Source organism: Chanos chanos, chromosome 11 (assembly GCF_902362185.1).
Source record: "Chanos chanos chromosome 11, fChaCha1.1, whole genome shotgun sequence".
Lineage (NCBI taxonomy): Eukaryota > Metazoa > Chordata > Actinopteri > Gonorynchiformes > Chanidae > Chanos > Chanos chanos.
In genome coordinates, this window is record NC_044505.1 from 327,990 (window position 1) to 354,140 (window position 26,151).

The window sequence follows — 26,151 nt, forward strand, 5'->3', positions numbered from 1 at the left end:
GACAAAACACTGATATGCGCGTCGTCTTCCATATGCTTCTTATATGACCAAACAAACAATGTAATTTTCCCAATGTGCCCACGGAACTGGCTCTCTAGCGCCGCTGCCGCACAGTTTTGCACAGGGTTTACAACACGCGTCATTGGGCCTTACCGTTACGTCACTTTAGTGGGAGGCGAATGTTTTGGGGAAGGAAAGAAAGGTTGCGTGTAGCGGTTTACATGAATATTTTTAGTTAGTAGATCGTTTAATTAGGAATGTAAACAGCTCTGATAGCTTTATTTTTAAAAAAAAATCTGTAAACGCCAGAAGTGAGGAGTGGACGCATTGCACGCACAGTAGTAATTGTTTCTCAGAGGATATGAGCTTCACGGTCTGGGCATTTATGTCAGGAGACTTCCAAACCGGGGCCAGTGTCTTTCAGTAGTATGATGTGTAATAGAGTCGATTTTGAGTCGGCTCTTGTTGGTGCATGTACTGTGTGGTTTTTTTTTCTTCCAAACATAAACTGATTTCAGCTCTGAATCTAAGAAATTTTGATTCAATTGATCTTTATTCCAGTAATATTTAAGCACAAAGAATCAAAGTTCTAATCTGACATTCACAGTTCCAGTAATACCAGTCTGTTCTTTCCCTCTCATGCAGGAAAACAGGTATTTTAAATGGAAGAAATTTAGATTCTGTTGGAGTTTATGTCGCTCTGGACTGTCCAACGGGACCCCGCCCCCCCGTACACTTCAGACTTTTGGCGGCATGTTTACTGATCCAGTCAGCTGAGCTTGTGGAATAAAAACAGAGAGAACCTGTTTTTCCCCTTCTCTTTTCAAATGACTGTGTAAAACCGCAGAGTGTAGACCAGCGTTCCCCGCTGGATAACACAGAATGACCAGAAACAGCGTTTTAAAAGCATTTTTTACAGTGACCTGTCAGGGTGTCTCTGTGATTAAGTTTGGCCTCATTTTAATGTGAAATAATCTGACTGAAAAGATAGACATTACGAAGATAATTATTCTTGAATGATCCATATCAATCCGAAGGCTTGGTATTTCTGTGACATTTGAATCGTGTGACTAATGGGGTCAGAGTCGTGTTTTTTCTCAGAGTGAGTCAAACCCACTCACATTAGAGACATTCTAAAAATGGAATTTGACAAACCACACAACACATTACAACCTTTACTGTCTAATTCACAGTGAAAATGTCTCTATAGATAGATGGACAGATAGACAGATGAATAGACTGTCAGACAGATGGACAGATAGACAGATGAATAGACTGTCAGACAGATGGACAGATAGACAGATGAATAGACTGTCAGACAGATGGACAGATAGACAGATGAATAGATTGTCAGAACAGATAGACAGATGAACAGACTGTCAGACAGATGGATAGACAGATGGACAGATAGACAGATGAACAGACTGTCAGACAGATGGATAGACAGATGAACAGACTGTCAGACAGATGGATAGACAGATGAATAGACTGTCAGACAGATGGATAGACAGATGGACAGATAGACAGATGAACAGACTGTCAGACAGATGGATAGACAGATGAATAGACTGTCAGACAGGTGGACAGATAGACAGATGAATAGACTGTCAGACAGTTGGACAGATGGACAGATAGACAGATGAATAGACAGATGGATGGATGGAGGGAGATTGTAAACAGTTGTTTTTGTGTGTGGTAAGCTGCCGTGCTTGCAGGAGTAACAGTTACAGGGTTGTAGTGGGAGACATGAGTACAGTTACAGGGCTGTAGTGGGAGACAGGAGTAACAGTTACAGGGTTGTAGTGGGAGACAGGAGTAACAGTTACAGGGCTGTAGTGGGAGACAGGAGTAACAGTTACAGGGTTGTAGTGGGAGACAGGAGTAACAGTTACAGGGCTGTAGTGGGAGACAGGAGTAACAGTTACAGGGTTGTAGTGGGAGACAGGAGTAACAGTTACAGGGTTGTAGTGGGAGACAGGAGTAACAGTTACAGGGTTGTAGTGGGAGACAGGAGTAACAGTTACAGGGTTGTAGTGGGAGACATGAGTACAGTTACAGGGTTGTAGTGGGAGACAGGAGTAACAGTTACAGGGTTGTAGTGGGAGACAGGAGTAACAGTTACAGGGTTGTAGTGGGAGACATGAGTACAGTTACAGGGTTGTAGTGGGAGACAGGAGTAACAGTTACAGGGTTGTAGTGGGAGACATGAGTACAGTTACAGGGTTGTAGTGGGAGACAGGAGTAACAGTTACAGGGTTGTAGTGGGAGACAGGAGTAACAGTTACAGGGTTGTAGTGGGAGACAGAAAACTTTTTCCCTCTAAACAAGCACAGTCCCATTACAACAGCAGGGCTGCCAACCAAACCACCAGCCAGGGGGAGGAGGGGGTCATTAGGGAGCTTCTGGTTTAAGGTTTTCTCAATTTGGTGGAGGTGTTTTGTCTCTGTGTCAGACCACAGCCAGATAACAGTGTGTGTGTGTGTGTGTGTGTGTGTGAGACAGAGACCACAATTTCTGCTTTAACCAACCAGAGCATGATCAAGAGATTAAAATTTCCATAACAGCAGTGACTTGCATTTTACCAGTGGACCCTGTTCCGTCCCAGAGCTCGACGCAGCCTTTATATTAAAGTACAAAAGGGATTGGATTGTGACTTAAGAGAAGGAAGAGAATGATCCGCCAACAGAACAGTCAAAAGCTTCTCTGTTTGGAATATACGGTTTATTAAACCATTCCATTCACAGTCATACAGTACAGTGTCTGTTTTATACATAATGTGTCGGTGTGGCCGGTGATGGAGACAGACAGACGCTGCTTTCATTCCAGAGGAGAAGCTGCTTAAGAGGTTCAGAGGTTCAGAGGTTCAGAGGTTCAGAGATTCAGAGGTTCAGAGGTCCAGAGGTCCAGAGGTTCAGAGGTCCAGAGGTTCAGAGGTTCAGAGGTTCAGAGGTTCAGAGATTCAGAGGTCCAGAGGTTCTGAGGTTAAGAGTTTAAGAGGTTCAGAGGTTCAGAGGTTCAGAGGTTCAGAGGTTAAGACGTTCAGAGGTTAAGAGGTCCAGAGGTTCAGAGGTCCAGAGGTTAAGAGTTTAAGAGGTTCAGAGGTTAAGAGGTTCAGAGGTTCAGAGGTTCAGAGGTTAAGAGGTTCAGAGGTTCAGAGGTTAAAAGGTTAAGAGGTTCAGAGGTTCAGAGGTGACTGCTCTCCACCTGCTTACCTGCTCCGTGAGAGTCGTCAGCATTTTCATTATTTTCAGTATTTTCTCAGTCTGGGAACCATCAGTTTCTCTCACCTGCTCCTCTTCACCAAAAAGCATCGACTCCCAACTCAGACCAAAACCAAGCAAACAAGTAAACTGTACTTTTACTGTCAGTGTTCCTCATATGACTCATCTCTGTCCCATAGCAGCAGCCAGTCACTGGATACTCTGCTCATATACGCCTCAGACACTCTGTTGGATATCCGTCTGAAACTGGAACTTCTCCAGGAAAGAAAGGACTGACCTAGGGAGCTCTCACCCAAAGGACCGACAAAAACAAAACAAAACAGAATCAAAGGTGGACATGAGGCATTTTGTAATGATGGGAGGAACTGTGCTTCTCAGTGTGGGTTAGACTTTTATTAACCATTATTAGAACCTTTTGTCTCTCATCCATAATCACCCCCATGTATGACAAGTCTGCGTTAGCACTCACCTCATCACCTACATGACAAAGACCGCTGTTTCACAAAGTGACAGGCTGACCAAAAACATAAACCGTGTTTTTCAGTGGCCTTCAACCAAACTCCATCTGTTCTGGGAACAGTTTCCCTGTCCTTTCCCACCCACCACAAACTGCAAACATTATGAAATCTCACAGAGCACAGCACACTCACACACTACCAGCTGCCACCACAAACACACGCCGACAAGAAAGCCTGACTTTAGAAATACCCTTTTAGGACTCAGAATAAATTAATTTTGATGACATTTATTTTTTATTCTTTGACTTATGATGAGGGTTTCACCCAAAGTTACTGCACTGTGTTCCTGCAAAGGCAGATGTCAAAAAATTGTCAAGTAGAATGATATCAATATAAAAACAATGTGTTGCTTCTTGATAGTGTGGAAATGCTGCTCTTACATTTGGCTCCAAAGAGATCAGCTCTCATCAGGGACTGCGTTACTCAGTGAGTCACGGCTGACTGTTCACCATCTCACTTCAATCTCCATCTTCTCCTTTACTATGCATGTGCTCTGACGAGCACTGAAGGTTTTCCAGTGGCTAATTTTAGCTCACCTGTTTCCACTCACGGAGGGAGCTGAGGAGACAGCAAGAGAGACAGCCTCTAACACAGACAGCAAAACATGTACACCCCCCCTCTCTCTCTCTTTCTCTCTCTCCCTCCCCCTCTCTCTCTCTCTCTCTCTGTGTCATCATCCGATGACTCATACAGATACTTGAAAGAGAGATGAATGAGAGAAGGGGAGAGAGAGAGAGAGAGAGGTGAGCTCTTGTTCTGAGAAATGGAAAAGAAACATTAAAACTGATTTGAATTGCTGTCACATTATAATGCCATTTTCATTATAATTCTCCCGTTTTTTAACACTGAAGTAAAAACCATTGCATCGTAAGATCGACAGAGCATTAGTGACCCCTACTGGTAGCTGGAAATATTGTAATGGCTAATTGTTATTGTGTAATTCTCATTAGTGTCCAGCAGAGGGCAGTGTTTCTCTATGCTATAATGCTAAAGGGAAAAATGCATGTCTCGTCATTAAGTTTGAATACATGTATTGTCTCATGACCTGAGCCCCAGTCAGCTGAGTTCACATTGTGACTGGTGTGTAGACTGTAGGTTTTTAGGGTCAGCAGAGTTCACGTTATGACTGGAGTGCAGACTGTAGGTTTTTAGGGTCAGCAGAGTTCATGTTATAACTGGTGTGTAGACTGTAGGTTTTTAGGGTCAGCAGAGTTCACGTTTTGACTGGAGTGCAGACTGTAGGTTTTTAGGGTCAGTTGCTAAGTTGCTAACCTCAATCCAGGCTCACACACTGTAAGTTTCATATTGTGAGACTTTCCGTGTTTATTTCAGCCACTCTGCTGGATTAAAATCTGTTTATGCATCTCATAACTGAGGCAGTCAGATTTATTCAGTATACATTATTCAGTAAATACAGGACTTTTACCATTAGCTACATGAACTCTCTGTGGCAACTACTGGTTCTGTTACTTTTCTGTAGGAATGTAACTCTAAGGAGAGTCAGGTGTCCAATGTGGTGCTGACTAAGATCCAGCACAGTGCCGTATCCAGTCAACAGAGCTGCAGTTCTGCTGAGGATTCTGTGGAGAAACTTATCCAGGGCAAGAGCACACGCTTTATACTTCAACATGGAAACTGGTACCAGAATGAGGGTCTCCACACACTTAAATCTGATTTTAGATCACGTTGGTACATTGCGCCAGCAGTTGCAGGACCAGTGGTAATTCCACCATAAACTCTGACTGTGTCCAGTGTCTCCAGAGATGAAGCCTGAACATGCCAGGCATCTGCTGTAAACACATTACATGGAAATCAAGCACCAGCTCAGTCTCAGAGTAAACAGGGCTTCTTCCAGCGGAGAAGGGCTGGAATGTGTGGGTAATTACAGTGCAGACCAAAATCACAGATGGCTTTCATTGGTGTAGACGTTTTCGGTGGTGTGATATTGCTTTGTCTGGGGATTTGCATATTTTCGCACCAATATAAACAAGTGAGCAAATCAAAGGCTTCTTTGCTCTGGAGCTGGGGGCTGTCAGGCATTTTAGCAGCAGAGACAGACAGAGAGCGTTCGCTTGTAGGCTGCACTGCTGTATGAACCATAATCAGGTGTGACAGCAGAACCGTCCCCACTGGAAACGTAATCTGGGAATCCTGCTTCACCTTGGTTCCTGTGAGCTGGTGAGTGGAAGACAGTGTGACTGGTGTGTCATGTGAGAGGTGTTATCACGGTGACCCTGTTGCTGCCAGGAGCAATGTCAGAGGCCCTGTGAGGTCAAGCTGACGGAGGCCTCGTACGACGTACTGCAGGGATAGTGCTAATCATCTCTGTGTGAACGGTTGCCTGGAAACCGCACTATTTGTTGACACCAAAGCCATTATGGTCCATTATAGCTGGAAAAACGGTGGTTGTGTAAGAGACAATCTCTCAGGCCAAAGACAGCAAACAGGGCAAGAGACACACTCTAAATTGACATTACATGACTGGTTTGTTCTGTAACTATTCTGACAATCAAAGCTCTTTCAAATTTTTGAGGGACAGAGGACCATTTAATAAAATAGCCTGTCCTGTATCCTGAGTCCACACAAACCCCACTGCTTTTCTGATGGAGCCCAGTGGTGGGGTTGGCACAGATTTAGATGAGCCCTGATTCAATAACAGTATCTGGGAAAAAAATAAAAAACTTACAGTAAAATGTATTGCACACTGTGCTCTATATGACAAAATGTCACATATTTACACTGTACTAAATGTGATGAAGGTCATCCTGCTAAAATGTGCTTAATACTGTATACAACATTTTGTTTGACAAACCCCAGCCCTCTGAAACCCACTGTCATGAGGAAGCCTCTACTTGCTTATTCAAACTCTGCTACAAACATCACGTCTCCCTTATTCAAACTCTGTTACAAACATCACGTCTCCCTTATTCAAACTCTGTTACAAACATCACGTCTCCCTTATTCAAACTCTGTTACAAACATCACGTCTCCCTTATTCAAACTCTGTTACAAACATCACGTCTCCCTTATTCAAACTCTGTTACAAACATCACGTCTCCCTTATTCAACTCTGTTACAAACATCACGTCTCCCTTATTCAAACTCTGTTACAAACATCACGTCTCCCTTATTCAAACTCTGTTACAAACATCACGTCTCCCTTATTCAACTCTGTTACAAACATCACGTCTCCCTTATTCAAACTCTGCTACAAACATCACGTCTCCCTTATTCAAACTCTGTTACAAACATCACGTCTCCCTTATTCAAACTCTGTTACAAACATCACGTCTCCCTTATTCAACTCTGTTACAAACATCACGTCTCCCTTATTCAACTCTGTTACAAACATCACGTCTCCCTTATTCAAACTCTGTTACAAACATCACGTCTCCCTTATTCAAACTCTGTTACGAACATCACGTCTCCCTTATTCAACTCTGTTACAAACATCACGTCTCCCTTATTCAAACAAAATTCATTTCCAGGAGAAGGGTGTAGACAAGAGACACCAAATGGTTGAAGATTTCAGTGTTTTATTTTTTGAGGAAAAATAATTGAGTGAAGAAGGCAGCTTTTACCCAACTGTAACAAAAATCAAACAAACAAACAAACAAACCAACAACAACAACAACAACAAAACAAAATTAAATTCTATAGAAACTTTTTTTTTCCTGAAATGATCTGGATTGTGGACCATAAAACAATCAGGCATTTATTCAACAGAGAACAAAACAGCAGATGTTATACACATATTTAGCTCTATAAACACTGATCTTGGTTATCTATCTGCTACACAAAGGATAAAGTAGAAAACAGGGTGGTGTTCCAAGAAAAAGAGAAAGAAAATGAAAGTGAACATGGGAAAAATTTGGTCTGGACTGTAGTGAGGCAGCACTGTTCACATGCTCTCCAGACAAACTATTAAAGACGACAGCAGCAGATACTTCATCTGCCTACAGCTGAGCATGACACGGAGCATTGTAGGAGGCTGAGTGCAAAGCACTCTGGGAAATGTATGCTGAATGTAACAGGCCCTGCTCAAACTTGTCTCCATTTTAAGACCAACAAAAGAGGATGAAAAAATACAGAACCCCCCCCAAAAAAAACCTTAAAACATCATGACACAAATACAGGCTGAAATACTATGAATCACTAGATGCCTATGCTGGTTGTAATATGAATAGTAACTAACATCAGCATAAGCATTTTACATCTCCTCAGCCCAAGACACTCAACTGTACTGAGGCCAACATCAGAAAAAAAAACCACATTTGAGGTGAGAGGAGAGACCACATGACAGCTCTTCATACATAGCCAATCAAACCTCATCCATACAGTACATACATAAGTAATCAAAACTCATATTGACATAGATACATGACAAATCAATCCTCATACATACATAAGTAGTCCAACCTCACACCTACTGCACATACATAACTCATCAAACATCATATACCTCATATATACATAAGTGATCGTACCTAATTAGGGCTGGGTATTGGCACAGATGCCCTGATTCGATTCCAACTCACAAGCTAACGATTTGATTCAATCCAATTTGATTCGATTCCGATGCGATATCGATTCGATAAGAACGAGGTTTGAAAGACTATATAGCAGCTTTCCATATTTGGAGAGACGTTTAAAAGGCTCTAAAGGGAACACAGACTGACAAATGCAGAGTCACTGGAAACAAACTGTGAAAATCACTAAAGGCCAAAGGCTCATGTACCAACATCTTTTTATGTGAAGAACACATGGGTATGGTTCCTTAAAAACAAAACCAACACGTCTCTTTCAAAGCATAAAAAAAAATCAACTTTTGACTGAAGAGAATAGCAGAAAATAAAAATGGGCGAGTCTAAAAGTCGCATGACACGTTTCACAAGCACTTAAAGATATGTGTCAAAACATAAATCAGAGTTCATAATTAAACTTCAATATAAACAACAACTTAGATATAAACTTATATTGTACAAAAGTTTGGTTCTACCTCCGCTGTTATGACAATGATGGATTCATTGAGTGTTTTGGTCATGTGACTAAGCGTTGCGCGATATCAAAAGCCTACACTCCATAGCAACAGCCCTGCGCTTTGGCTCGACTCTGCATATTAGCACGACTCCGAAACGGCAAAGCAGGCATCCCTCGGCCATTTTTTTTTTAAAAAAAAAGCGAAGTCACGCCGCAAATAAGCGGCAATTTGACAAATGCGGTTTCGGAATTCAGACCGATCAGCCTACTACTTTATTTTAGAACCAATTGCTTCTTCATTCAGCCTATGCTTATTAAATGAATTGTAATTCAGCCTATGCCTATTAAATGCCTATTGTAATTGCCTTTCATACGACAGTCAGGCTATGTCAGAGCCCGTCTTTGGCTATGTTTAACCATTGCGGAAATTAACCTAGAAAACCGGGGAAAAAATGCATATTAGCCTAAAAGATCAATCCATAATTTTTACGGATCGATATTGAATCAGACGAATTTTAAAAAACAATTAATTGAAAAAACGACATTTTTGCACATCCCTATACCTCATACATACATGCATACATACATACATACATAAGTAATCATACCTCATACATACATACATACATACATGAGTAATCATACCGCATACATACATACATACATACATACATGAGTAATCATACCGCATACATACATACATACATACATACATGAGTAATCATACCTCATACATACATACATACATACATAAATGAGTAATCATACCGCATACATACATACATACATACATACATACATGAGTAATCATACCGCATACATACATACATACATGAGTAATCATAGCGCATACATACATACATATCTTCATATAAGTAGTCTAACTTCATACATGCATACATAAGTAATCTAACCTCATATATACATACATATGTAATCTAACCTCATACATACATACATACATACATACATACATACATAAGTAATCTAATCTCATACATACATACATAAGTAATGTAACCTCACACTCAGTTCTGGCCGCCTAGAAAACTACAACAGACTTGGCCTCCAATGAAAATCAGGCTGGTGTAAGCTCCGCCCTCTCTTCACTTGGCACAAAAACAATCGGTGAGGAACACTCAGATTCTACTGATTTAAGCTGAACTAATGTAGTTCCTGCCTAAAATAAAGTTTTTAACTTTTACCATTCAGGCTAAACATGGGTCGCAATTCACAGCACACCTTGAAACATAACTATCCAATTTTTGAGTGACGTTAATTCTGTTTCTGAGAAACTCTTAGCTATTAATTAGCTATGTCACAGTTTGAATTCATTGAAAAAGTCCCAAAACAACAATGTGCTTCTATAGTGAACCAATGTAAAAAAGATAAAATGACATGCAGTACTGTACTTCAGTGAAAGTAACTGTTTCTGCTGTCTCACAAAATTGTGCGGTTTTCATTAAAAGTCTCTCAGAAATATTTACCTGCTTGTAGCAGTAACAGATCAGTGGAGCCGTTCACCGACCTGTCAATCATCCTCTCCAGGTGATACACATGCGCACACACGCAAATCTCAACAAACCTTTCAGACACAGCAAACAGGGGACTTCACTTTTACGGCATGAGTGTGAGACATAAAGGGGGGGGGGGGGGGGGGGGGGTGAATCATAAAATCAGGAGCTTTGGTCACTGCATTCAACATTCTACCATCTCTCATCTACTGGGCATACTGGAGTCTGCTACAGTCTGTGTGCTTTTTATTTTACTCTTTTCAGACAAAAGAGCCTAAGAGTATGACAGAGGATTGAGGAATGATTCTGACTGTGTGGTTTTTTATTATTGTGCCAGGAGAGTCCGTGAATTTGTCCACAGACAGGTCTATACTGGTGTGATCTGACCACCAGCCTGTGTTCCCACCTCTGTCTCTGCAGACATATGCAGCTCCATTTAAACAAAGTGCATATCTAAGCTCTGTATATTAAAATTAGTGCCTCAATATTATATCTATACTCTTAAACGGAAACAAAATCTTGTCACTTAAGAATAATAATTATTACAAGGTCTCTGCTAATGAAACAACTCTTCCATCTTCTGTAAACTCTATTCTCCTCTTCTGTAAACACTATCCTGCATTTTCTTTTATTTTTCTTCTTTAGAATTTTTATTTTTATTTATTTATTTTATACAAAAATAAAGGTTTTAGTATTAAAATAAACATCCTCCAAATTTCACGTTCCCATACAGGACTCACCATAAAAATAGCCTACTTTATTCCTGTTGCATTTGCTGTAAATGGCCTGTCTGATATTGTATTATCTCCAAACCATACCATCAGTTCACACCCCATGGTGAAGATTTCCCTCCCTCCCACTAACAGACACTAAAACTCATCTTCACTGTCTGTGGGGAAGCGTTTTTAAGAATGATTCCACTGACCTAGAAGCATAACAGACAAGGTGTCATTACTGGTGGATAATGAAAGAAATTGAAAAAGAAATACACTGACCGACAACATAACCAGAGAGCAGCCTGACCAACAGACTCTGAGAAAAAGTCAGGGTCAAGTTTCAGGTCCTTTTCGAAAGAGTAAGCATCAAATAACAAGTCAAAAGTAAATTCACCAGTTTCTTTTTGAAAGCAAAACCATTGAGCGGCAACATTCTATCGAGATTTACAACATCTTTATATAATGCTAAAGTCGTCCACAACAACGGCTAGCCACATAACGTACCAGCTCAATAGCACTACAATAGCTCTACACCTTCTGTTGTGCTGTAAAACAGTTACTGATTGTACAGTCGCCAGTCAGACAGCCAATCAGAAACATAGTAGCAACCTAAGACAGAGGAAGACAGTTGGGTCGCTAGTCAACAGGCGCGCTGACAGCAGGTAAAGAACATTAGTTATTCTAAGCCCTAATCGACCACAACCACCATCAGTGTTGCATGACCCTAGCTTTGTATTTGGCACTTTTCTTTATCATGTTTGTTCTCTGCACCAATGTTACAGACAAAACAGCAGGAGAGAGAGCATGCAGTGAGTAGCCAAGAGTGTGTTAGCATGAATACTGAACTACTGAAGATGAAAATAGCAGTTGGCATACTATAATATTGCATCCTAACTGTCTGAAGTCTTGACCGAAGAGTCTGGAGCTAAAGTGGAGTCTCTTATCGTTTGACACTGAAGTGCAAGAGGAGCATAGGCCTCTCTGCATTGTCACCAGGTCTTTAACAAAGCAGAGAGACAGAGGTCACATGACTGTGATTCTGTTATCAACACGGAATCATGAGTTCACTAGTGCTGCTTGGGATACACACAAACAGCTTTTCAACACTCAAACAAATGTTGTGTGTGTGTGAGTCTGCAAGAGATACACAGGTCCGCAAGAGATACACACATGTATACATACGCACATGCACACATGTATGTGTTTATAAAGATCTCTTTCATCCTAGACTTTATATGTATATTGGCAGTGATCTCACAGAAATTGAAGTCATAATTTTCATCAAATCCCACAGGAGAGAACTGAACGAAAACAAGGTAACTCCTTTCAGAAGCCAAATGACAGACTGCTCAGAACCTTTGTGCTCTCCAGGCCAAGAGGTGTAAGGTTACAGGAGAAAAGGTGGAAACCAACTGGACATCACAAAAGTCAGAGAGACAAGTTAAACAGAGATGGAACACACTCAGAGGACCATGAAGCCAGGAGAACAGGTGCCATTTGTGCTGTTTCTGTTTTCTTATTGCTTGTTTATATTTTTTAAGGAGGAACCTGTTCCACTCCGGTCCCATTCCGTAGGAGCCCATTCCTGGTCTTCTCTATAGCGGCAGAAATCCACCGATCAAGACTTCACGTCCTCACGCCGTGCCGCTGAGGGAAGCTCCACGTCGGACAGGCCGACCTCGGCGGGGAGGATGAGGGAGGTGTCCGAGTCACTGCTCAGGGGGGGCTGGTGTTCACCTGAGAAACAAGAGAAAGAAAAGATGCAGCAAAAAGACCAGGACAAATGGACTTCTGATGAGAGAGAGAATGTTTCACAGGGTCAGACGTCACATAAGTGAAATACTGCCACACTTAACGGTCAACTGCCACTCCTTTAAACAGATCTGCAACTCCCTCAGACAGACCTGCCACCTCCTCAGACATACCTGCCACTCCTTCAGACAGACCTGCCACCTCCTACATATCTAGAGTGTAGGGTGTCTGATTTATGACTGAGTCCACTACACTGTGGTTGACTCAGCACTGGCCATTTTCAGTTTACCTGGCAGTTTGCCTGACCACTCCCTCAAACAAAGCTGCCACTCCCTCAAACAAAGCTGCCACTCCCTCAAACAAAGCTGCCACTCCCTCAGACAGACCTGCCACTCCCTCAGACAGACCTGCCACTCCCTCAAACAGACCTGCCACTCCTTCAAACAGACCTGCCACTCCTTCAAACAGACCTGCCAAACATTCAAAGAGACCTGCCACTCCCTCAGACAGAGCTCCCACTCCCTGAGACAGACCTGCCACTCCCTCAAACAGACCTGCCACTCCTTCAAACAGACCTGCCACTCCCTGAGACAGAGCTCCCACTCCCTGAGACAGACCTGCCACTCCTTCAAACAGACCTGCCACTCCTTCAAACAGACCTGCCACTCCCTCAGACAGACCTGCCACTCCTTCAAACAGACCTGCCACTCCTTCAAACAGACCTGCCACTCCCTGAGACAGACCTGCCACTCCTTCAAACAGACCTGCCACTCCCTCAGACAGACCTGCCACTCCCTGAGACAGACCTGCCACTCCCTGAGACAGACCTGCCACTCCTTCAAACAGACCTGCCACTCCTTCAGACAGAGCTGCTATAGTTTTGTTTTGATGTTTAAATTCACCATCATATACGTGCAAACACACACACACACTGAGACAGAGACACACAGACAGTTACACAGACACTCAGACACAGGGACACATCAAGTCATCTGAACAAATCACTGCTCAGTGGCAAATAGTGACAGAACAAACGTGAACTACAATCTGCCTTTAGCATTTATGTAACATTATTACAAAATGGGGAGTATACACAATGCATAGACACATATAACCTCCTACATATCTAGAGTGTAGGGTGTCTGATTTATGACAGAGTCCACTACACTGTGGTTGACTCAGCACTGGCCATTTTCAGTTTACCTGGCAGTTTGCCTGACCACTCCCTCAAACAGACCTGCCACTCCCTCAAACAGACCTGCCACTCCCTCAGACAGACCTGCCACTCCCTCAGACAGACCTGCCAAACATTCAGACAGACCTGCCACTCCCTCAGACAGACCTACCACTCCCTCAGACAGACCTGCCACTCCCTCAGACAGACCTGCCACTCCTTCAAACAGACCTGCCAAACATTCAGACAGACCTGCCAAACATTCAAAGAGACCTGCCAAACATTCAAAGAGACCTGCCACTCCTTCAAACAGACCTGCCACTCCCTCAAACAGACCTGCCACTCCCTCAAACAGACCTGCCACTCCCTCAGACAGAGCTCCCACTCCCTCAAACAGACCTGCCACTCCTTCAAACAGACATGCCACTTCCTCAAACAGACCTGCCACTCCCTCAAACAGACCTGCCACTCCTTCAAACAGACCTGCCACTCCTTCAAACAGACCTGCCACTCCCTCAGACAGAGCTCCCACTCGCTGAGACAGACCTGCCACTCCTTCAAACAGACCTGCCACTCCCTCAAACAGACCTGCCACTCCTTCAAACAGACCTGCCACTCCTTCAAACAGACCTGCCACTCCTTCAAACAGACATGCCACTTCCTCAAACAGACCTGCCACTCCTTCAAACAGACCTGCCACTCCCTCAGACAGAGCTCCCACTCCCTAAGACAGACCTGCCACTCCTTCAAACAGACCTGCCACTCCCTCAGACAGACCTGCCACTCCCTCAAACAGACCTGCCACTCCCTCAGACAGACCTGCCACTCCCTGAGACAGACCTGCCACTCCCTGAGACAGAGCTGCTATGGTTTTGTTTTTATGTTTAAATTCACCATCATATACGTGCAAACACACACACACTGAGACAGAGACACACAGACAGTTACACAGACACAGAGACACAGACACAGAGACACACCAAGTCATCTGAACAAATCACTGCTCAGTGGCAAATAGTGACAGAACAAACGTGAACAACAAGCTGCCTTTAGCATTTATGTAACATTATTACAAAATGGGGAGTATACACAATGCATAGACACATATAACCTCCTACATATCTAGAGTGTAGGGTGTCTGATTTATGACTGAGTCCACTACACTGTGGTTGACTCAGCACTGGCCATTTTCAGTTTACCTGGCAGTTTGCCTGACCACTCCCTCAAACAAAGCTGCCACTCCCTCAAACAGACCTGCCACTCCCTCAAACAGACCTGCCACTCCCTCAGACAGACCTGCCACTCCCTCAGACAGACCTCCCACTCCCTCAGACAGACCTGCCACTCCTTCAAACAGACCTGCCACTCCCTGAGACAGACCTGCCACTCCTTCAAACAGGCCTGCCACTCCCTCAGACAGACCTGCCACTCCCTGAGACAGACCTGCCACTCCTTTAAACAGACCTGCCACTCCCTCAGACAGACCTGCCACTCCCTCAGACAGACCTGACAGACCTGCTCAGACAGACCTGCCACTCCTTCAAACAGACCTGCCACTCCCTCAAACAGACCTGCCACTCCTTCAAACAGACCTGCCACTCCCTCAGACAGACCAGCCACTCCCTCAAACAGACCTGCCCACTCCCTTAGACAGAGCTCCCACTCCCTGAGACAGACCTGCCACTCCCTCAGACAGACCTGCCACTCCCTCAGACAGAGCTCCCACTCCCTGAGACAGAGCTCCCACTCCCTCAGACAGACCTGCCACTCCCTCAGACAGACCTGCCACTCCCTCAGACAGAGCTGCTATGGTTTTGTTTTGATGTTTAAAGTCACCATCATATACGTGCAAACACACACACACTGAGACAGAGACACACACACACACTGAGACAGAGACACACAGACAGTTACACAGACACACACACTCCTCCATAATCTAAGCAATGGCTCCATCACATCTATCGAGTGACAAACAGAAGGTCCCTTTGATTTTACAAACCTGGCCACAAGTCACTCTCCAAATCAACTCCATCAACATGGCATTGCCAATGATACTGTTCAACATCTGAGCTCTAGAGAGAGAGAGCCAGAATAAACCGAGAGGGGAAAGCAAAAAAAGTGTTTCTACGTGGGAACGTTTCTTCACGGTGGATGAACTGTCACTGACACTGAGGATGTTTCTGGCGACACCCAACAGAGCTGCAGTCCAAACAAACAGACACATAAATGTGACAAAAATGCTAAACATTTAGATCTGTGAAGAAAGAGCTGAGTTGTTGTATTGCATTTGTTTTCAGTAGTGCCCTCTGTTTTACCACACACAGGCCAAGGGTAGCCCAACTCGCAAAAGCCTTATTCATTTGTTTTACACCAACTTTATGATCAGCCATCAGTCGAACGCTGATGGGAACTTCAGCTCAGCTGGTGTCATAAGACAAAACACTCCACAGTCGGCATAACCCATGATTAAGATGGCTCTTAATTATAGCACATCATCTAGACTGGAGGTTATGTGGTAGCCTAGGAGAGACACACATAGAACTGGGTTTGGCTCATGACCTACAAAAGGGAAACATATTTTTCATTTAGTCAGATTGGGTTGGCTAAAGCAGGGCAGATCACTGCTGGCCTAGTTTACGCAGGACTGGCCGACTACGCCAGCGTTAACTGGACTACATTTACAGTGAGCAACAGAGTCACAGGTTGCGGCTGATGGCTCGAGTGGAATTCACAGTTTTGCAAGTGCTCCTCCTTGACCGCATGAATGTTAGCACTGAAGAAGTGAAGGAAATGTAGTTTTTAAACACCAATCGTTCTGCAGAGATAGTTTTTAGAGTTTGAGGGGACTCAGTTCATGATACACACACACATGCACAGACGCACACACACATGCGCACAGACACACACACACGCATACTCACTTGCACACACATGCACACTAGGAGTGTGCAATATTGACAAAAAATGATATCGATATTTTCTGGGGTTTTGTTGATAACAATAAGTAGACGATATTTTGCATCCTTCAAAAATGTGTCTGTAAAAGTCTTATATTGTACTGGCTCGCTGTTGTTGATATTAATTGTTGCTTATTAATGATGTTACGGCCGATCACCAGCTCGTAGCATTAAGGGGGAGACGCACACGATAATGGGTCAATATCTAGGGGTTTTATTATCCGAAATATGTAGACAAAGAATTAACAAAGCGAATTTAGGAAGCGAAGCGGGAACACCATCACGTTGTGCTGGGATGGACCAGTATCCTCTAGGGCACCCATGCACGTCTCGCGGGAACGGTGCCAGGAGGCTCTACAAATAGGCTCAGCCCACAGGTTTCAGGTGCCCCTAATCAAAAGGTTAGAAAAAATACCAAAACAAAACAAACAAAAACATAATCTCCACCAGAAGGGGTTGCCAGCGCTGCCTTGCTGCAATTATTTAGGCGGCCACCAGGACTGGGGAACGTAACAAATGATATTAATGGAAACAATATATTTAAGGAAAACAGATCTTATTTATCTACTTAAACTGAAGCATTCGAGTAAAAAACGATACAAAAATATTAGATCTCTTACTCCTAAAGCGCTCATTGTCAATGAAATTATTACTGATCAGGAGTTTAATGTACTGTGTTTAACAGAAACGTGGATCAAACCAAATGAGTACGTCGCATTAAATGAAGCTAGTCCTCCCGGATACAGTTATATACACCAGCCTCGTGTAACTAGCAGAGGAGGAGGCGTTGCAGTTATTTATAATGATAGCCTAGGCATCATACAAAAACCTCTACATAAATTCAATGCGTTTGAAGTTCTTTATACAAACATAACATATGTAGCCACAAAAAATACCCAGTCTATCACACTAATTATTATCTATAGACCGCCTGGGCCGTACTCTGAATTCCTCTGTGAATTTGCAGATTTTATCTCAAACCTTGTTATTTCTTTAGACAAAGCTCTAATTGTCGGAGACTTTAACATTCATTTTGATAACCCACAGGACCCTCTGAGAACAGCGTTCGTGTCCATTCTAGATTCAGTAGGGATTAATCAGACGGTCATAGGGCCCACTCATAATGGTGGCCACACCCTCGATCTTATACTAACACTCGGACTAAATGTAGGAAGTATAGTCACATTTCCACAATCTGAAGCTATCTCAGATCATTATCTTATCTCATTCAAAATATTTCTTAGTAATAATATATGCAGCTCGCCACGCTATCATAATAAACGTACGTTTACGCCAGCTACTACGCAGAACTTTATCAATAATCTCCCAGAGTTATCAACTTTGACTGGAACAATGTCACACCCCACAGAACTTGATCAGGCAACTGAATCTTTAGAGTTAACATTCCGCAACACCTTAGATAATGTGGCTCCACTTAAAAGGAAAATAATCAGAGAGAAAAAACTAGCTCCCTGGTATAATGAGCACACACGCGCCTTAAAACGTACCACTCGAAAATTAGAACGTAAATGGCGCCAAACTAAATTGGTAGTATTCCAGTTAGCATGGAAGGAGAGCCTCCTGAGCTATAGAAAAGCTCTTAGTGCCGCTAGATCAATGTATCTCTCCACCCTAATAGAAGACAACAAAAATAATCCTAGATTTTTATTTAATATCGTATCAAAACTAACTGGGAATAAAAGCACCTCGGAAACAGGCACACCATCAATGTTCAGTGGCGACGCATTTATGAATTTTTTCAATAGCAAAATTGAAAATATCAGGCAAACAATCCAGGCTATAAATTTTAAACCAGATAATTTGATCACTAACACTGTAGATAACAATATAACTATATCAGATCAGCGATTAGAATGTTTTACTCCCCTTCAGGCGACCGAATTGACCTCACTAATTTCTTCATCAAAATCACCAACTTGTGTACTAGATCCCTTACCTACACGTTTCCTTAAGCAGATACTGCCAGTAGTCATCGAACCGCTTTTAAAAATAATCAATTCCTCCCTTAGTACTGGCTATGTACCTAAATCTTTTAAACTAGCAGTTATCAAACCCCTAATTAAAAAACCTGACCTTGACCCCTGTTCATTGACCAACTACAGGCCAATATCTAACCTCCCCTTTATTTCCAAGATACCATTCTCCTTGATAGACTAGAAAATGTTGTTGGAGTTAAGGGAACGGCCCTCTTATGGCTTAGGTCCTACTTAACTGATCGTTATCAGTTTGTTGATGTAAATGGTGAGTCCTCTGCACATACTGAGGTAAAGTTCGGAGTCCCGCAAGGTTCTGTTTTAGGCCCACTGCTTTTCTCTTTATATATGCTACCTCTAGGTAATGTTATTCGTAAACACGGTATTAGCTTCCACTGCTATGCTGATGACACACAGTTGTATGTCTCAGCGAAGCCAGACGAGAGACACCAACTTAACAAAATTGAGGAATGTCTAAAGGATATTAGGCACTGGATGCTTACGAATTTCCTCTCACTCAACACTGAAAAAACAGAAGTACTTGTACTAGGATCACATGCAGCTAGGAGTAAGCTTTCCGACCACATAGTTACTCTGGATGGCCTTTCTCTTTCATTAGGTGCAGCAGTAAAAGATCTTGGTGTAATTATTGACCCCAGTCTTTCATTTGAAGCTCATGTAGATAATATTACCAGGATAGCCTTCTTTCATCTTAGAAATATTAACAAGATAAGAAATGCATTGTCATTTCAAGATGCTGAAAAATTGGTTCATGCTTTCATTACCTCTAGATTAGACTACTGTAATGCCTTACTGTCTGGATGCTCTACTAGGTGTATAAATAAGCTACAGTTAGTTCAGAATGCAGCAGCCAGAGTTCTTACTAGAACCAAAAAATATGATCACATCACCCCTATCTTATCCACACTGCACTGGCTCCCAGTCAAATCTCGTATTGATTATAAAATCTTACTATTAACATATAGAGCATTAAATGGTCTTGCGCCACAGTACCTGCGCGAACTCCTGGTCTTTTATGATCCACCACGCCTACTTAGATCAAAAGGTGCAGGCTATTTGTTGGTACCTCGAGTTATGATGGCTACAGCAGGGGGCAGAGCCTTCTCTTACAGAGCCCCACAGTTATGGAATAGCCTCCCAATTAATGTTCGAGACTCAGACACAGTCTCTATGTTTAAGTCAAGGCTTAAAACTTATCTGTTTAGCCAAGCCTTTTGCTAATAGCTCTTTACTAGGCAAAGGAGCAGATCTGGAGGGTTCTCGGGCATAGATTGTTTGGTGAACTGGGATGTTTGGATGCTGTCGCCCCCCCACTTTAACATGTTCACTCAGGTTTGTTGACTGTGGAGTGGGTGGCCGCCTTGTGTCCCAGAGTGCCATCATGTCCATATTACCTTCTAGCTCTCCCTTTTAGCTATGCTGTACTAGTTAGTCTTGCTGGAGTCCCTGCCTGCACTCGGCACACGATGTATATTTACCTCAACCATTATGTGGAAATGAACATCTAACAATGTGCCTCTCTCTCTCTCTCTCTCTCTCTCTCTCCCTCTCTCTCCCTCTCTCTCTCTCTCTCTCTCTCTCTCTCTCTCTCTCTCTCTCTCTCTCTCTCTCTCTCTCTCTCTGTCGAGCCACACATGCTACTCCTGAGACACCAGTGATCCTGACTCCTCCCGCCCTGTGGACTGATCCATCCTGGTGTCATCATCTTCCATCCCCCGTCAGCCTCCTGTCTACATCACCATCCCCTTTGTTCATGCCCCAATTTATTTTCAGCTGTAACTGCCCACGTGGTCGGCACCTATTGCACACCTGTCTGACCAAGGAGGGGTCTCCTCTCTCTGTGGTCCTCCTCAAGATTTCTCCCATTTTCCCATTTCCCTCTTGGGTTTTTGGGGAGTTTTTTCTTGCCCGCCATGAGGATTAAGTCAGGGGGTGCCGTCATATTTTGATTTGACTGTTGTGGCCTGTAAAGCCCCTTGAGACTGTAAACAGTGATATTGGGCTCTAAATAAACTTGAACTTGAACTTGAACTTGAACATTGAAATCACCAGTGCAAGTATGACTGAGACCAAACAGTTCAAGTATGAGTAAACCATTTCAAAGTGGCCGACAGGATTTACTTTGTAAAAATTTGCACAAATACCAACAAAAACTATTATAACGAGAGCATTTTAAACAGATACTTTCCTTTCATTTCCCATGTAGTTTGCAGAATGTCGTCTTTTGATCATTATTTATCTCCTCAAAGCCATTAAATCTAACGACGTAGATTGTGAGGCTGGTGGTGTCTGTAGTTTGTTTCCTAGCGCTGTTTGTTCACTCATTTTTAACTTCAGTCATGCATGTTTAGGCAGCTACGCTAGCTTAACTTGTCATGCGGTGACCATGTATGCCTACACTAGCACACTGCATGCACTCTCAGTGCGCACATGCAGTAGTCTGTATCCTACTAGGCTACATGACACAGTGAATGACTCCCAAGGCGCGTTTTGGTTTTTGCAAAGTGAGTGACATATGCAATAATGTCAACTCACACATCGTTAAAACAACAATTACTGTAGACAATACATATCGCATACCCCTAGCACACGCACACACACACGCACACACACACGCACACTCACGCACACTCACGCACACTCACGCAGTGTGTAGACATCTGCAGTGAGGGAGTGGGCCGAATGCAGAAGACAGCTCTCTTTGCTAAATCTGTAGGAAGTATGGACTCGAAGTTCAGACTGTGTTATAAATATGTTGTATATATTTATACTCACTGCTTGCAATGTGGTGGTGTTCAATAGAGTCGACTTCGTGATAGATCTGCGGTAGTCCGAGCATCCGCATAGCTGGGTCCAGCACCACTGAACTTTCACTGACTGTCACTTCACTGGCGCCGGTCACTGGGTTTGTGGGCGTTCCACCAACAGACATCTCGTAGTCTGGAGGGGTGTCATCGGAGCAGTCTGCGTTCGGCTGGGCATGTCAAAAGAACTTTTTGTGACATAACTGGCAGGCAAAAAATGTAAAATAGAAAAAAAGTAACCAAATTTGTAACTTTTTTTTCTTCCTAAAATGTGTGATCTGGCACTGTAGCTATGAGCAACAGCAGTACTCGTTGCTAGCAATGACAGGTACCTTCCTGTAAATCTAGCTCTTATCTGGTTCCGCTCACAGTGTGTCACTCACACCAGCTGCATATCCTTGAAGTTGTGGACATTGTGTTCCGTAACTCTTGAACCTTGAACGTGTTTACAGTAACCTAGCAACACTAATCCAACACACAGTAAAACCAGCTCTTGATTTAGCAAGGAAAAAGCACCCCACACTTAGCACTGTGATCAGAGAGGGCGTGTCCAGCACTGTGGCCAACACTCCAGGAGAACATACCTCCACCCCTTAACATAGCTCCAGCCCTTAACATAGCTCCAGCCCTTAAGTCAGAAACACCTTATTCAGTTAATCAGGACCTGCTCTGATAAATTCAGTTAAGAACAAAATACCAGGTCCAGGGAAAAGACAAGGCACTAGGACTGGTGGTCTTACCGGGATGCCGAGGGCTTTGAGGATGTTCATCTTACACATGGGGCATGTTCTGTGGTCCTGTAACCAGGGATCCACACAGTTTTTATGGAAGACATGCCTGATGGGGCAAAAACACAGGTGACTCAGTGTTAATTTTTAATAATCAAATAAGATCAATCCATCAGATGACAGCCAGAACAAAATCTATGAGAGATAATCTCTATGAAAGCAATGGAAATGAAAGTGAAATAGAATTATTATTCAGAATGCTTTTCCTTTGAAATGTCTCTCATTTATTTACACACATCAGAACAAACTGTGACCCAGTTGTTCTTTTAGGTTTATCTGTTTCAGTGAAGTGTGTGATATGTAAGTGTGCAGTGTATGATAAGTAAGTGTGCAGTGTGTGATAAGTGTGCAGGGTGTGTATATGTGTGCAGTGTGTGTATAAGGCTTTAAGAGGTAAAAGAGTGACAGAGTAGCCATCCGCCTACCTGCACGGTAATATCCGAACTACATCATTTGGCTTGTAGCCCTCAATGCACACAGCACAGTTATCAAAATCTGATTCTGTTTCCTGGAAACAGCAGAATAATAAAACAATGTTAGAAACATACTTTGGGCCGAAATTCTTCTCCTTTTTTATATCACATTATATACAAAATCACTCGAAACCACCCAAATCCAAACAAAACCACACCAGGCAACACAAGTCCACACAATTCCACACAAAACCACACAAGTCAACACAAATCCACACAAGTCCACACAACTCCACACAAGACCACACTACTCCACACAAGACCACACAAAGCCACACAAGACTACACAAAATCACACAAGTCCACACAAATCCGCACAAGTCCGCACAAGTCCACACAAAACCACACAAGTCAACACAAATCCACACAAGTCCACACAACTCCACACAAGACCACACAAAGCCACACAAGACCACACAAAATCACACAAATCCGCACAAGACCACACAAAATCACACAAGTCCACACAAATCCGCACAAGACCACACTACTCCACACAAGACCACACTACTCCACACAAGACCACACAAAGCCACACAAGACCACACAAATCCGCACAAGTCCGCACAAGTCCACACAAAACCACACAAGTCAACACAAATCCACACAAGTCCACACAAGTCCACACAACTCCACACAAGACCACACAAAATCACACAAGTCCACACAAATCCGCACAAGTCCGCACAAGTCCACACAAAACCACACAAGTCCGCACAAGTCCACACAAAATCACACAAGTCCACACAAGTCCATGCAAATCCACACAAAACTAAAAAAAAACACACAAGTCCACACAAATCCCCACAAATTCCACACAAGACCACACAAGTCCATGCAAATCCACACAAATCCACACAAGTCCACACTACTCCACACAAGACCACACAAAGCCACACAAGACCACACAAAATCACACAAGTCCACACAAATCCGCACAAGTCCACACAACTCCACACAAGTCAACACAACTCCACACAACTCCACACAAGACCACACTACTCCACACAAGACCACACTACTCCACACAAGACCACACAAAATCACACAAGTCCACACAAATCCGCACAAGTCCGCACAATTCCACACAAGTCCATACAAATCCACACAAGTCCACACAACTCCACACAAGACCACACAGCTCCACACAAGACCACACTACTCCACACAAGACCACGCAAAGCCACACAAGACCTCACAAAATCACACAAGTCCACACAAATCTGCACAAGTCCGCACAAGTCCACACAAAACCACACAAGTCAACACAAATCCACACAAGTCCACACAACTCCACACAAGACCACACAAAGCCACACAAGACCACACAAAATCACACAAATCCGCACAAGACCACACAAAATCACACAAGTCCACACAAATCCGCACAAGACCACACTACTCCACACAAGACCACACTACTCCACACAAGACCACACAAAGCCACACAAGACCACACAAATCCGCACAAGTCCGCACAAGTCCACACAAAACCACACAAGTCAACACAAATCCACACAAGTCCACACAAGTCCACACAAGACCACACAAGTCCACACAAATCCGCACAAGTCCGCACAAGTCCACACAAAACCACACAAGTCCGCACAAGTCCACACAAAATCACACAAGTCCACACAAGTCCATGCAAATCCACACAAATCCACACAAGTCCACACTACTCCACACAAGACCACACAAAGCCACACAAGACCACACAAAATCACACAAGTCCACACAAATCCGCACAAGTCCGCACAAGTCCACACAACTCCAAACATGTCCAAACAAAACCGCAAGTCCACACAGGTCCACACAAAACCGAAGAAAATCGCACAAGTCCACGCAAAACCACACAAGTCCACACAAATCCACATTAATCCACACAAACCCACACAAGTCGGCACAAGTTCACACAAATCCACACAAGTCCGCACTAGTCCACACAAAATCACACAAGTCCACACAAGTCCGCACAAGTCCACACAAAAGACCACACAAATCCAAACAAGTCCACGCAAGTCAACGCAAATCCACACAAGTCCACACAAGTTCACCCAAAACCACAAAGGTCCACCCAAAACCACAAAAGTAAACACAAGTCCACACAAGTCCGCCCAAATCCACACAAGTCCACACAAAACCAAACAAAACCACAAAAGTCCGCACAAATCCACAAATCCACACAAGTCCACACAAGTTCACCCAAAACCACAAAGGTCCACCCAAAACCACAAAAGTAAACACAAGTCCACACACAAGTCCACACAAGTCCGCCCAAATCCACACAAGTCCACACAAAACCAAACAAAACCACAAAAGTCCGCACAAATCCACAAGTCCACACAAAACCACAAAAGACCACACAAATCCAAACAAGCCCACACAATTCCACACAAAACCGAACAAAATCGCACAAGTCCACACAAAACCACACAAGTCCACACAAATCCACACAAGTCAGCACAAGTCCACACAAGTCCGCACAAGTCCACACAAAAGACCACACAAATCCAAACAAGTCCACGCAAGTCAACGCAAATCCACACAAGTCCACACAAGTTCACCCAAAACCACAAAGGTCCACCCAAAACCACAAAAGTAAACACAAGTCCACACAAGTCCGCCCAAATCCACACAAGTCCACACAAAACCAAACAAAACCACAAAAGTCCGCACAAATCCACAAATCCACACAAGTCCACACAAGTTCACCCAAAACCACAAAGGTCCACCCAAAACCACAAAAGTAAACACATGTCCACACACAAGTCCACACAAGTCCGCCCAAATCCACACAAGTCCACACAAAACCAAACAAAACCACAAAAGTCCGCACAAATCCACAAGTCCACACAAAACCACAAAAGACCACACAAATCCAAACAAGCCCACACAATTCCACACAAAACCGAACAAAATCGCACAAGTCCACACAAAACCACACAAGTCCACACAAATCCACACAAGTCCGCACTAGTCCACACAAAATCACACAAGTCCACACTACTCCACACAAGACCACACAATTCCACACAATTCCAGACAAAATCACATAAGTCCACGCTAAACCACAAAAGTCCACACAAGTCCGCACAAGTCCACACAAAAGACCACACAAATTCAAACAAGTCCACGCAAGGCAACGCAAAACCACACAAGTCCGCACAAATCCAAGCAAAACCACACAAGTCCGCACAAGTCCACACAAAACCACACAAGTCCACACAAAACCA

General features: G+C 43.4%; 1 protein-coding gene across 1 annotated transcript in view; it reads right to left on the reverse strand.

Moving 5' to 3' along the window:
• Window positions 1–12,438: 12,438 nt before the first annotated feature.
• The window catches only part of rnf150a (ring finger protein 150a), a 40,065-nt gene continuing 26,352 nt past the window's right edge, over window positions 12,439–26,151 (reverse strand). The window contains exons 4-7 of the mRNA XM_030788146.1: window positions 22,868–22,950; window positions 22,395–22,491; window positions 21,626–21,824; window positions 12,439–12,686 (exon numbers count right to left, since the gene is read on the reverse strand). Of these exons, the coding sequence (XP_030644006.1) occupies window positions 12,568–12,686; window positions 21,626–21,824; window positions 22,395–22,491; window positions 22,868–22,950 (498 nt within the window). The 3' untranslated portion in view covers window positions 12,439–12,567. The remainder of the gene's footprint in view (window positions 12,687–21,625; window positions 21,825–22,394; window positions 22,492–22,867; window positions 22,951–26,151) is intronic.